The 13,453-nt window shown below is 39.3% G+C and overlaps 2 protein-coding genes across 3 annotated transcripts in view; one reads left to right on the forward strand and one right to left on the reverse strand.

Annotated features, from left to right (window-relative positions):
- Positions 1-5,269, forward strand: part of MUC5B (mucin 5B, oligomeric mucus/gel-forming) — a gene marked incomplete at its 5' end in the record, with an annotated part of 85,301 nt that extends 80,032 nt beyond the window's left edge. The window contains one exon of the mRNA XM_010566014.1: positions 5,195-5,269. Within this exon, the coding sequence (XP_010564316.1) occupies positions 5,195-5,269 (75 nt within the window). The remainder of the gene's footprint in view (positions 1-5,194) is intronic.
- A 3,795-nt stretch (positions 5,270-9,064) lies between these two features.
- Positions 9,065-13,453, reverse strand: part of TOLLIP (toll interacting protein) — a 30,593-nt gene continuing 26,204 nt past the window's right edge. For both annotated transcript variants that reach the window (XM_010565995.1, XM_010565994.1), the window contains one exon: positions 9,065-12,555. In XM_010565995.1, coding sequence (XP_010564297.1) covers positions 12,341-12,555 — 215 coding nt within the window. In that variant the 3' untranslated portion in view covers positions 9,065-12,340. The remainder of the gene's footprint in view (positions 12,556-13,453) is intronic.

Consider the following 13,453-nt stretch of genomic DNA (forward strand, 5'->3'; position numbering starts at 1 on the left):
GGGGGGGGTGGAGGTGGGGGGATCCCCCCTCAGGGACTAACAGGGCATCGATTGGCAGGTGGGGAGCAATTGCACTGTGCATCACTTGTATATTGCAATCCTTTTATCATTACTCTTGTCATTTTATTAGTGTTATTATCATTATTAGTTTCTTCTTTTCTGTTCTATTAAACCATTCTTATCTCAACCCATGAGTTTTACTTCTTTTCCCAATTTTCTCCCCCATCCACCTGGGTGGGGGGAGAAGTGAGCGAGCAGCTGCGTGGTGCTTAGTTGCTGGCTGGGGTTAAACCACAACAAATGCACACATAGAGTTTCTGCATTGTTAATTTTGCCACTACACTTAACGCAATTCCATCTGTTGAGAGAGCAGAGATTCTAAGAGGCAACATGTTATATCAGAATATTCTTATGGAGACCTTTATTTTTTTATCTCCCGTTTTCATGCTTTCATTTCCTGAGCCTCAAGATTATGTTGCCAACAGGAGGATAAATCACTGATTTGGCTTATTAGGCTCCCAAATACTGCACCAGTAGCTAACAGAAGTATAAAGTTCACTTATTGTAATCCTGAAAATAGGAGGGATGTGCAAAAGGTCCTGTCCGATGTATGAGTATCATACAGAGCCCTGACATTTTCATGATTTTGGGGATCTAGAACTTTATAAGGAGTTGACTACAAACCAAAGAATACTTCCTTTGTACACAGCATCAGAAGGGACCATTAAAACATGGTATGCTGCTAACCTACTTTAAATGACTAATCATACTCCATTTATTTTTGTTAAAAAAATCATAAACAAACTAGCTTGGAATCTAAGAATTAAGATATTGCAGACCTTTAATCCATTTTTAATTATTCCTCTTTCTATTAGAGTCTCTGCCTTTCCCTCTCTAAAGAAGTAAAAGATTCTTAATTGGATTTTGCCTCCAGTAGAAAAGGATTGAGAATTTCTTTCGCACAAACTTCCTTCACCCCGTCCAACTCAACTCACGTAATAGCACAAACAAGCATTTTTCTTGAAAACATAAAAGCAATAATCAAAGAAACAAAAATGCTGTGTTGTACCATCTAGTATCACAGCAACTTTGTGGTTGTTTACACAGATAGTCACAACATAGTCCTTATGGTCATGCTGTTTCCTGACAGCTGACTACACCACAACTCTAAAGTAATTAAGCTCCCCTGATTTTCCCAGATGCCTTCACTGTTTGTTTTGTTCCTCCCACTGAAGATAGCAGTGATGGATCACCTTCAATATAAAAATATTCAGACTAGCTCAACGGGCCAAGCCGTTTCTGAGGTACATTTTAGCAGTACTCCTATATTTCAATAGTGAAGACACAGATCATGTTAAATTCTTTTGAAACATTCACTGGACATGAAGGCTGAGTCCTGGTCCTCAGGTAATGAGGTTCCATAATCACATGAATTTAAGTTCTGAATTATATCAAAGTATTTAGCCACTTCTTGCTTCCATGCTGTGTGAACATGCTGAAACCTTAAGAGATCTACAAATCATCCTTCCATTTCTTTTAAAAAGAAATGTGCTCCAGAGAGGTTATCAGATTTGTCTTGCCAGCTCTTTCAATGGAAGTATTTAAATTTATCATTTTAAAGTATTCCCATAACACTCTGTGCAAGAAAGAAAAATAAAATCATCATTTCTTTTGGCATCACCCTGCTAAGGTTTTCTTATTCAGACACCCCCATTTTAGTAGTTTCAAATGACCTTTTTCAAATGGACAAAAATAGCACTGCAAAATATATTACTTAGGATGAAGAGGGAAAGAGTTCTCAATCCTCTGGCTACAGGCCATATGCTGATTTTTAATTTGAGCTAAAAAAAAAATCTCCCTTCACAGGTTAGACTAATTGATAGCCTATTCCTGTTAGTTGGACTTGAATCAAATTGAGACATCCAAATGAATGTATATTATAGCTTTATATACATGGTCAATTAACAATCAAGGAAATGCAGAGTTGAGGAATAAAAGACATCTGAAAATATAACAATAACCCAAAGCCTCTCGCATTCCAGTGCTTACCATGTGACCTGTAACAAAACAGAGCCTGATCTAAACCATTAAATTCAGTGAAAACATTCCTGCTGGTATCAGGAGGCTTTGAATCAAACCTCACATTTATGGAAAAAGGCAGACAGTGTTGTTTTAATTATGTTAAATACCTCACAAAACTGCAGCCTTATTCTTATGACTGTAATGATTAGGTTTGCTAGTCACCTACCACGAGAAGGAGTTTCTTTTTAAACACTTCTCACGCTTGTCGGAAGCATCGCCAATAGTAATTCATATCTTGCCTGCAGATACCTCTCTTCACAAGAGAGGGTTCAAGTGCACATTACGGAACATGGAAACCTGACTGTTTCCCTCCTCTCTCCAACTAGGCTAAGTATGTTTTTCCAGGAGAATATACTACTTGCCCCAAACTTCAAGATGCAAGTGTATCCTTGGAGAATATTAGTGCTGTGAGATAGCCCACTCTTGGTATCACACCTAAGAGCAAGGTAACATGAAACAGGAAGACATGAGAAATCCCTTGCCGACTGCGTGCATAGATAGTGAAACAACTCAGAATGAGGGACACGATGTAAGAACCTCTAAGCTGTACATGAACCTGCTCTTCCTAATCAATTAGAAATTTTAATGGTATTCAATAAGATTCAAATTTATGCTTCGTAAAAAATAACTCAAGTAGTAATTTTCTTCATAATATTTAGGATACTTAGGATGAAGAAAATTATTACTGAAACCCAAACATTTTAACATTCCACCACTGTAGAAAACACTTGAAGTGAAAAAATGAAAAAATAGCACCGCCCACCCAGTTGTTTAAGAGTTTCTCCATATTTTCTAACACCATTTGTAAGGTAATAGGAGTTTCGATCTTAACTACAAAATTCTATACCATTAAAACCATGCTATTAACAGCCTTTTATGTTTTGTGTTTTCTTCAGTAGTGCTATGGCTGTGCTGAAACAATACATCTGATTTCCAATGTTCAATGTTCTTCAATGCCTTACTACCGGCGAACAAACAAATCATTATGTGTGACAATCCAAAAACATAAGACAGGCTGATTAACAGACTGACCACAAAAGGTTTTAAGCTGGGAAACACCTACTAGAACAAGCAGAGTGGTATTTTCATTCTTCAGAATGACAGAAAACAAAATGATCAAGCTCAGGTAAGAAGTCACTACAAAAGTCAGCATTGCAAATTCATTACCAGTACAACAAATGTATAAATCAACTTCCCTTTATAAAAGCTCAAAACCTAGACACCTTAAAGTTGGGGAGCTGAACTGATACCATTCTCAGCTATCTGGAACTCTAGCTTCCCAAAGATTTATCCCAAGCACAGCTGTATTGTTTGAAACTGTATGAAGCATCTTCTGGACTCAGAGTTACCACCCAGCCATGAAATTAAACTGAAATTGTTGCCAGTTTATTTACATGTCACATTATAACAAAAAATAATAATCTCATTATAACAAGTGAGCTTGTTAATTCATACTGTGCCATTTGAGAACAGAATAAATTCCATTTTATAAAGGAAATTATGTTCAGTGAGCTGGCTCTAAACAAGAGCTACTATCATACAATACATCAGGTTCAAGGGACCCATAAGGATTATCAAGTCCAACTCCCTGCTCCTCGCAGGACTACCTAAAACTAGACCATTTGACTAAGAGTGTCAGCCAGATGCTCCTTGAACTCTGACAGGCTTGGTGCCATGACCACTTCCCTGGGGAGCCTGTTCCAGTGACCGACCACCCACTCAGTGAAGAACCTTTTCCTAATGTCCAATCTGAACTTCCCCTGACACAGCTTCGTACCATTTCCTCTTGTCCTAACTGCGGTCACCAGAGAGAGGAGATTAGCACCTCCTCCTCTGCTGCTCCTCTTGAGGAAGTTGTAGACTGTAATGAGGTCACCCCTCAGCCACCTTTTCTCTAAACTGAGCAAATCAGGTGACCTTAAGTACTCCTCACAAGTCTTGCCCTTGAGACCTTTCCCGATCTTGGTCGTCCTCCTCTGGACACAGTCTAATAGTTTGATGTCCTTATAGCGAGGTGCCCAAAACTGCACACAGTACTCAAGGTGGGGCTGCACCAGTGCCATCAACCCAAACCCCCAGATCTCTTTCTGCAGGGCTGCTCTCCAGCATCTCATCCTCCAGTTTGTACATATAATCAGGATTACCCCATCCCAGCTGGAGAATCCTGAACTTGCTTTTGTTAAATTTCATACTGTTGGTGATTGTCCAGCTCTCTAGTCTATCCAGATCTCTCTACCCTCAAGGGAGTCCACAGCTCCTCCTAATTTAGTATTATCAGCAAACTTACTTAATGTACATTTGACTCCTGCATCCAGACCATTTATAAAAACATAGAAGAGCACTGACCCTAAAATTGAGCCCTGGGGAGCCCCACTGGTGACAGGCTGCCAGCCTGATGTAACCTCATTTACTATAATTCTTTGACCCTGACCCATCAGCCAGTTGCTCACCCAATGTATTATGGACTTGTCTAGCTGTATGCTGGACATTTTGTCCAGGAGGATGATCTGAGAGACAGTAACAAAAACTTTGCTAAAATCCAAAACCACCACATTTACTGGCTTCCCTTGGCCAACTAGATGGGTGACCTTGTCATAACAGAAAATTAAGTTAATTAAGCAGGTTCCCCTCACGAACCCATGTTGGCTGAAACCAATGACTGCATTGTTTCTCAAGTGTTTTTCAATAACTCACAGAACAACCTTCTCCATAATTTTAGCAGGCACTGAAGTGAGACTGACAGGCCTGTAATTACCAGGGTCCTCCTCCTCTTCCTTTGTCAAAATTTGGACAACATTTGCCAGCTTCAAGTCAACTGGGACCTCTCCAGATTCCCAAGACCATTGAAAAATAACAGAGAGAGGTTCTGTAGTAATATCAGACAGATCTTTCAGTACCCTGGGATGAATCCCATTGGGCCCCATAGATTTATGCACACCCAGCTGGAGCAGCAAGTCTTGAACAAGTTCAGTCGACTGGGAGTTTATCATCCCCCCCAGTCACAGCCTTCCAGCACAGGGCTCCAGGGGTCCCAGGGCCCATCATCAGTGTTAAAGAGAGAGGTGAAGAAGGCATTAAACATTACCACTTTTTCTATGTTCCTGTTTGCAAGGTGACCAACTTCATCATGCAACAGACCAATGTTATCATCTCTGATGCCACTCCTTCTGCTGTTAAGGTATTTTAAAAAGCCCTTTTTGTTGTCCTTCACAGTGCTGGCCAGCTTTAAATGAGCTTTGGCCGCATGAATTTTCTCCCTACAGTGGCAAACAGCATCTCTCTAGTCCTCCCATGTTGCCTGTCCTTGCTTGCAACGTCCATATACTTTACTTTTCTGCCTAAGTTCTAAAAGAAGATCCCTGCTCAGCCAAACCGGCCTTCTGCCCCACTTGCTTGACTTCTGACACTTTGAAATTGCCTGCTCCTGCACTCTTAAGAGATGCCTCTTAAAAAGTGACCAGCATTCATGGACCCCAATACCTTCAAAAGCAGATTCCCAGGGGACCTTACTAAGTAGCTCCTCCAGCAGCCTGAAGTCTGCTCTCCCCACATCCACAGTCAAAGTTTTGTTGACAGTTTTCCTCCTATTGCCAATGATTTGAAAGTCAACTACTTCATGGTCACCGTGACCAAGGTAGCCATCAATAAGCACTTTGCCCACAAGTCCCTCTCCATTTAAGAAATCTAGGAGGGCACCTTTCCTAGTCATCTCCTTTAGTACCTGTACCAAGTTATCACCAACGTGCTTCAGGAATTTTGTGGACTTGTGTCTGCTATATGACATTCCCAGTTGATGTCTGGGAAGTTAAAATCACCCATAAGGACAAGGGCAGTTGATCTAGAGATATCCCTTAACTCCTTGTAGAATAATTCATTGGTATCATCATCCTGGCTGGGTGGTTGATAGTAGATTCCCACAACAACATCCACTGTATTTGCCTTCCCCTTCATCCTTACCCAGAGGTAAGGTAACCATGGCATCACCAACCATAAGCACCATATAATCCAACCTCTCCCTTACATACAGGGCCAGCCCCCCCCCCCCCCTACCCTGCCCTGCCCATCCCTCCTGAGGAGCCTATAACTGTCCGTCCATCATGGCACACCAGTCACAGGACTCATCCCACCAGGTTTTGCTTAATGATGTTGTAGCTCTGGGACCAGGCCAAAGCTTCTAGCTCCTCTCGTTTATTCCTCATGCCACATGCATTAGTACAGGGACATTTCAAATGTGCTCCAGTGTACTCAGCACATTGTGGAGCAGACTGAAGGACCTTGTTAGCACACTGCCCCTCAAACACTGGCATGCCACCCCCAGGCTTACCTCTGGCAAGCCTGGTTTTATCCCTTTTCCCCTTCAAATCTAGTTTCAAGCTCTTTCAATGAGCCCTGACAACTCCTGCACAAAGATCCTTTTCCCCCTTTGACACAGGTGTATCCCGTCTGTCGCCAGCAGCCCTGGTGTTGGTTGTGTAGACCAACCTGTGATCAAAAAACCCAAAATTCTGCTGGTGACACCAGGCTCAGAGCCAGTTATTGATCTGCTGGGTCTTCTTGTTTCTGCCCTCATCATTCCCTGCAACTGGAAGGACAGAGAACACTGCTTGTGCTCCTGATCCCTTAACCAGTTGTCCCAAGGCCCTGAAGTCTCTTTTGATCACCCTTGGACTTCTTATTGCAACCTCATTGCTGCCTACGTGAAAAAGCAATAATGGATAATAATCCAAGGGCCATACCAGGGTGGGAAGTTTCCTTGTCACATCTTTAACCTGGGCACCACGGAGGCAGCAGACTTCCCTAAGAAGTGGGTCTGGTCGGCAAACTGGACCTTCTGTTCCCCTCAGAAGACAGTCTCCTATGAAAATAACTCATCTTTTTTCTTTCTTTACGGAAGTGGTCTTGACACAGTCCATAGGCCGACTTAACCTTGGTGACGCCTCCAGCCTAGATGAACCATCATTCTTGTCATTGTTTGGTTCCACTTGCAGACCGTTGTACCTGTTATGCAAGGGCACCTGGGACGGTGAGGTAGCCACGGGGGAGACGGGCCTGCTGCGCCGGTCACAAACTTGTCGCCATTCTCCCCACTATGTGCACTTTTATAATTACTTAGTGATTAATTTTTAAAATAGCATTAAGCATTTCAAATCAACCTGAATGCTCCACATTAAGCTGATTACTATTACAGAAATTATGCATTTAAGATGGAAAAACACTGTCCTGTGACTATGTGCCAAGCTCCTGAATCTAATCCATAAAAAAAGTCATGGACAGTGCAGATGTGGAAGATAAGTTCAGTGTACTTTTTCACTCACTGGAGTTATTTTATAATCAGAGATAATTTAAAAATAAATTGAATCATCCTTCATTCTCTTCCACTGATAAATGCATTACAATTATAACTGTTGTCCATTTGTATCTAGTCTGCTTCACATTCCAGATTAGTACACTTGATGTTTTAAAAACATGTTCTAAGTGAATTCTTTGAATAGTCCAAACAGCAGTAGTTTCATAGGTCCTCCACACATGGAAATACAGACATAGCTAAGACCAATTTCAATCTACTTGCTTTCCACAAATTCACTTTTCCAATCTATATGCAAATTTTACTTCAAAAGTTATGGCATACCATAAGTATAGTCTATTTATTCTTACAAAATTAAATATGCTTTTTTGGCAAGATAGAAAAGAAAATCCTTCTAAAATATACTGCAGTATGAAAATAGATCAACTTAGGTGTCTAAACTAGCTTCCTGAAGATCTAGGAGAGAAAGTTGAAGTCTTCAGCAGGCTACAACTTGAGACTGCAGCAGAGAAGATTGTCAATATGGGTTTTCATTTTTCCTACTTACTCTAAGAAAACACATATTTGAATTTGTTCCTAGAGGCTCTGCTCTCATTGATGTGCTTAAACGTTTTAATAATTCAAAATACACTGATTTCTTTTGACACCCTCACACACCATCACTGGTTGATTAGCATTGAAATGAAAAAGCTAATAAATATTAAAATGCTAAATAGATCTTTAGCAGCCACAAGAACACCAACATTTGTTTAAGTAAATTAATTCTCACTTTCCTTATCTCTCACAGTACACTGGAGAAACGCGAAAGCAAACTGTAAGATTTAGAACACAAATTGGGATAGAAACTGACACTGAATGGCTAGAAGAATCCACAATTTGAACGTAATTTCATTTCACAGTAGGTGAAAGGAAATAAATCAAAGGAAATTCAGTTGTGAAGATTCCTCTCAACTATCATTTGTTAAAAAAAAAATTAACTCCTGATAAAAAAAACCACCCTATGAACTGGACAGTAAAACCCAGAATGGTAGCTTGATAATACACTAACACGAGACATAAGCAGTTGATAAATAACCACTGAGCATAGCAATGCTGTTAAGTGAGAAAGAGGACCTCGGATAACTTTGCAGTCAATCACAGAACTAAAAAGAGATGCTATGTAAACCAAATCTTTAAATTTCAGTAGTTACATATTAGCAGATAAAGCCAGCTCCTACTGTAGCTGAAATAGCACATAACAAGGTCTATTTCATAACTCTTCACTTGGACACCACTCTCATCTACAGAGTTCTCAATCCCTCCACACTGCAGAGCATGTCCTCCGTCCCCACACACCGCTCTTGCCTCCTCCCTTGCCCTCCAACGTTGCCCTTTGAACAATGCCTCGCTACTGCCTCATTCTGTCCTCTAGGCCTGTAATACCTTAACATTTTGAGAGAGTAGCACCTAGAAGAGTTAGAAAAGGGCATCTACCTAGAGATGAATGTGTAAAATACTTCTGAGCATTTACTGTACTAGTCCCACCAGATGATCACGTTAAAAACCACTGTAACTTGTTAACTAATGTGCAACACTGAATAAAAGACAGTAACTGAAAATTAAATTCTAGATCAGTCTATAAACAAAGACTGAAATTGTGGTCCTCTCCAACAGAGACATAGTACACTTTCATTTAGATGATACATTTATTAAATTAGAATGAAAAAGTTAATGTACTTTAGAGTGCAAGAAACACATTTGGACACTGGACCTCAATACAGAGAAACAATGTCTTCAGAATTATTACAGCAAAAAACATTTTCTGTACGGTATTACATATCAACCAAACAAGCAATAACATTTGTAAGGGGAAAAAACATTCAGTACCATCAGCAGATGCAAAGAGCAGTAGAGAAGAAAGTAGCAAGGACCTAGCTAGATAAAAAATGTTCCTACCTTTAGCAAGTTTAGGCTCTTGGCAGGACTCAAACTAGTACTAAGAGCACTAACTTTTAGCAGGTGCCAGCCTTATACAGCTGGCTTTGGCTCCAAGCTGCTTGAAGCTGTTGAGCAGAAGAGCAGCATCAAACACAGTATTATCCCATTAGCATTCTGTCAAAAGCCACAATCATAATGGGTGACAACTTATTTGTTTTAAATCAAGAAACAGACTTTCAGTTCCAATACCTTAATTTCACAGACCCCAGAATAACTAAACACTCCCTGCCTTTTTTTATCTCTCTCCAATTCAAACCTGACAATGAACAGCTTGACCGAGAGGATATATATGCTGAAAAGCTGAGTAGGCTTATGATCAGTGTTTTGTTCTTTTTAACAAGTAGCACATCTTGACATAGAGTTTCAGCTACAATGCTTAATTAAATCAAGACAAAAAATCCCTAGAGCAATATTTAAGTATAGTGTAACATGCTGAAATCCATCTACTGGCCATACTGCTCCTACATGTCCCATCTTCGACTCGTACAGTTTTGCATAACATTTGCTTAGAACAAAAGAAAACAAAAAATTCCTAAGAACAGGAGCCTCCTTCAGAGGCCCAGAGCCTAGTTTATGAATAAACCTGGCTAACCTAACATTCGCACTTACCCCCTCTTGGTGGTTAGGATTGAAAGGTGTTTATTCTGTGTTTGAAATTGAGCTGTAATAGGATTGCAGTACAATTTACCAGCCATTAAATTGAACCATGACCACTTGCTTTTATAAAAAGCTGTATTATGGATCCCAACGTTTTAATATAAAAATTTAAATATATACATTTCCCCCGAATTGTTCCATCCCTAGCAATTCATGCTATCTGTGTAAAAGTTAGAGCAAGGGACTCTTGCTGGAGATATCTAAGCATTGAATCCTTACCAAGATTTACCCTTTTGGGTGACAATCTCACAAATCACTGTGCTATAAAGACCAAATGCCTCTACACCTACTCAGTCACAAAATTTACCATGATTGTAGGGAAGGGGCAAGACTAGTTTCTTGAAGAACACCCGTTTTATTTTAGAAAATAAAAACGTGGTGACTCTACAACTGAAGCACACAGAAACTATAGCCTTGAATCTCATTACTGAAAAGCCAATTGGAGGATGTATAAAGACACTTAGGCTTTCAACGGTAAATTTAAGATGGTAAGGGATTCATAACAAAACTTAAAATCGTACATTATGAAAAGACAGCTTTAAAAGGTCAGAAACTGGGAATGATTTTTGGTGCTGTATTTTTAAAGTTTCAGTATCACTTTTAATCATTAAAAAAAATAAAAAAATATTCATGCTCTACTGCCAGTGCTACCTAAAAGCTTCTTGAATGTAGGTGGGGGAAAACAAATAAAATCAGCTTTTCAGCAGATAATAAAGAAAATATTTTAAGCATGGGACATGAAACAAACTATGGGGAAAGAGAGAATATGGGTCCCTTTTCCCTATTCCAAACCTGGCTTTAATGTCCTCATGAATGACTCAAGAGCCTAGATTTCAAGTGTACATTCGTTCCAACTCTTGAAAATACAAAGGTCTATGGCTATTGTAGAAAGTATTTGAAATCAAGCATTAAAAAGATAAATCAGCAACATTGCACATCACTGGAAAAATAAACTGGTGCATACTATTTAAAGTGCATTACTTTACCATCTATAAAAACAGACACCTCAGAAATTTATCCAACAGTTGTAACTGGTGCATACTGTAAGATTCCGCAGCTCCAAAATGAACTGTTACTGGAAAAAAAATAACACTAACAATAAATACAAGCAACCTCCAACCTCCTCTGAGGATCAGACTACAACTCAGATATGTTAAATTTTCTCTCACAAAGAATTTATTTCCATCTGCATCAAATAATAATAAATCGACTACAGCAACCGTAGTCTAACAAGTCACTGAGCAACTCACAATGCCATTCAAAGATTCTGAAGCTACTTTTCATGCTTCTTATTTCAGATTACAGGAAAAAATGCAATAGTTTTTTCCACTAATATAAAATTATAATTTTGCTGAAATATAGGTGTAAAGAAAGAAGCCTTAAAACCAGATCATAATTTTCTACTTTTTTAATGTAAAACACCACCTTAAATAAACGTTTATGGCTTCAGTAACTTTCCAGGTATAAAAATCTTTCCTTCTGCACTTATCCTTTGAAATAGCCATGGGAATGCAGAAGTAGTAGTTAGAGTGCAATTAACTGTGGGAATACATCAGAGCTCAGTCCTGGTCTCTGTTACAGTAATACATACTGTAAGAGTTAAAAGTTACCTGTTAAGATTTTACAGATACATAACAATACTATGTGGGAGGATAAAGCCCCAAATGCACGCCAGATAATATATTGCCTTGGTGCCCGATGACTAGATTGAATAGAAGATGCTCATTACAAATACCAACAGCGCAACCTAAGAAATTTAGCTTATTAAATTAAAAATCTTCAGTCAGAAACAGTTGAATATATCACAGCAATAACTAAACACCACAGGACAAGAAAAGGGTCTTTCTTTTAGTTTCTGGCAGAAATAGGCTGCTTGATGAAACCTAAATATTTTAACAAATCAGTTACGTTTAAAGAGCAAACCCTCTATGTTTTTGGTTTTTTTTCCCCAATCTAACAAACAGTAGTAAATCCTGTACTGCATAGAGTTACTTTGTAAGAACAAGTTTGTGTAAAGGAGGAGAGAGAAAGAAAAAAAGCAGCATTACTCCCCACCCCATCAGAATATAGCCACACGGGGCACAGCTGATAGTAAAGATGCTTCAATGCTATATTGTAGGACATAAGCTAAACCGAGTATGTACAGACTGAGAAAGAAAGTGAAAAAGATCCAAGTGTCCAAGGAGAAAAGGGGTATAATCTTCCACAAAGGATGCGCTAACAGAAAGCTCTTGGGAAATTCTTCCTCTAGCTAAATCCCTGACTTGGCAAGTAAAATTAAGTGGCATCGAGGACAGGGACTATGCAGGAAGTTGGGATCTATGATTCTTCAGCCATCTGAAGCAAGGAGTTGATAGCTGCATCCTTGTTCCCCCTCTGAGCTTCTAGCACTGAGCGGATTACTTCCCTGTCCATGTTGGGAAACATGTCCTGGATAGATTTGAGATCCTCTTCATTACACAGGTGCTGAGGGTTGACTGCAGGAGGTGGTATTGCCACTGGTACCATGCCTGGATTACAGACTGCAGGCATCCCTGCAGGCAAAAAAACAGAAGAAGAAAAAAACCAAAATATACATGAGTGGAAAAAAAAAATTATCATCAATGATTTTGAAAAAGAAAGCAGCTCATGACTCACCCCAACCCACCAACTTCAGCACTATTATTTTTTTTTTAACATACTCCAGAAAAAAAAAAAGATTGCAGAGATTATACCTAGACTGTTGCAATCGGAATACATTTTTCTGGAACAGGTTCTCTACCCAAGTTATGCTCCAGAAGTGGTAAACTACAGTATGGCAACAGGTACAGCTCAAAATTAGGTATGGCTTGCATTAACCAGGTTTACACATGAATCACTAACCAAACACTAAACACACCACAGAAAGCTGTAGCTGTTTTTTTCCCTCCTGCTCTGATCATACCTTAGTGCCTAGCGTATTTATGTTGTGATGAAAAAGATGGTTTTACATCAGCAATATACATTACTGATACTTAGAAATTCAATGAATGCAAGCTCCATTGCATTCAAAAGAAAGCAAGGTACTTAGGTTCACTAGGAAACTGCACCACACTCATAAGCAAATGTTTTTCCCTAGTTAAAGTTCCATTCAATTCAGCCTGCAAAGTCACAAGGTGGCAAAAGAGCAATTCCTCTTATGCCTATAGGGGTACAAACTGCTTTTTCCTGCTCCTCTACCAGAGGACAAAATTAATCTGACTTTCTCATGAACTTCTAATATGTCTGCATAAAATTAAAAGTACTGTCAGTTTATAAAGGCAGTTTTAGAAAATGAGTTTTCTAATTCCTGTTAAAAGGAATTACTAGACAGAAGTCCCTTTTCATCACTTAACTTTTATCATTAATTAAGCATAGGTCCATTGCTGAAAAAACTACCATTTGTTTTCATAAAACTGAAACCAGGTATAGTAT

The sequence above is a fragment of the Haliaeetus leucocephalus genome, unplaced genomic scaffold (genome assembly GCF_000737465.1).
Source record: "Haliaeetus leucocephalus isolate CR32 unplaced genomic scaffold, Haliaeetus_leucocephalus-4.0 Scaffold200, whole genome shotgun sequence".
Classification (NCBI taxonomy): Eukaryota; Metazoa; Chordata; class Aves; order Accipitriformes; family Accipitridae; genus Haliaeetus; species Haliaeetus leucocephalus.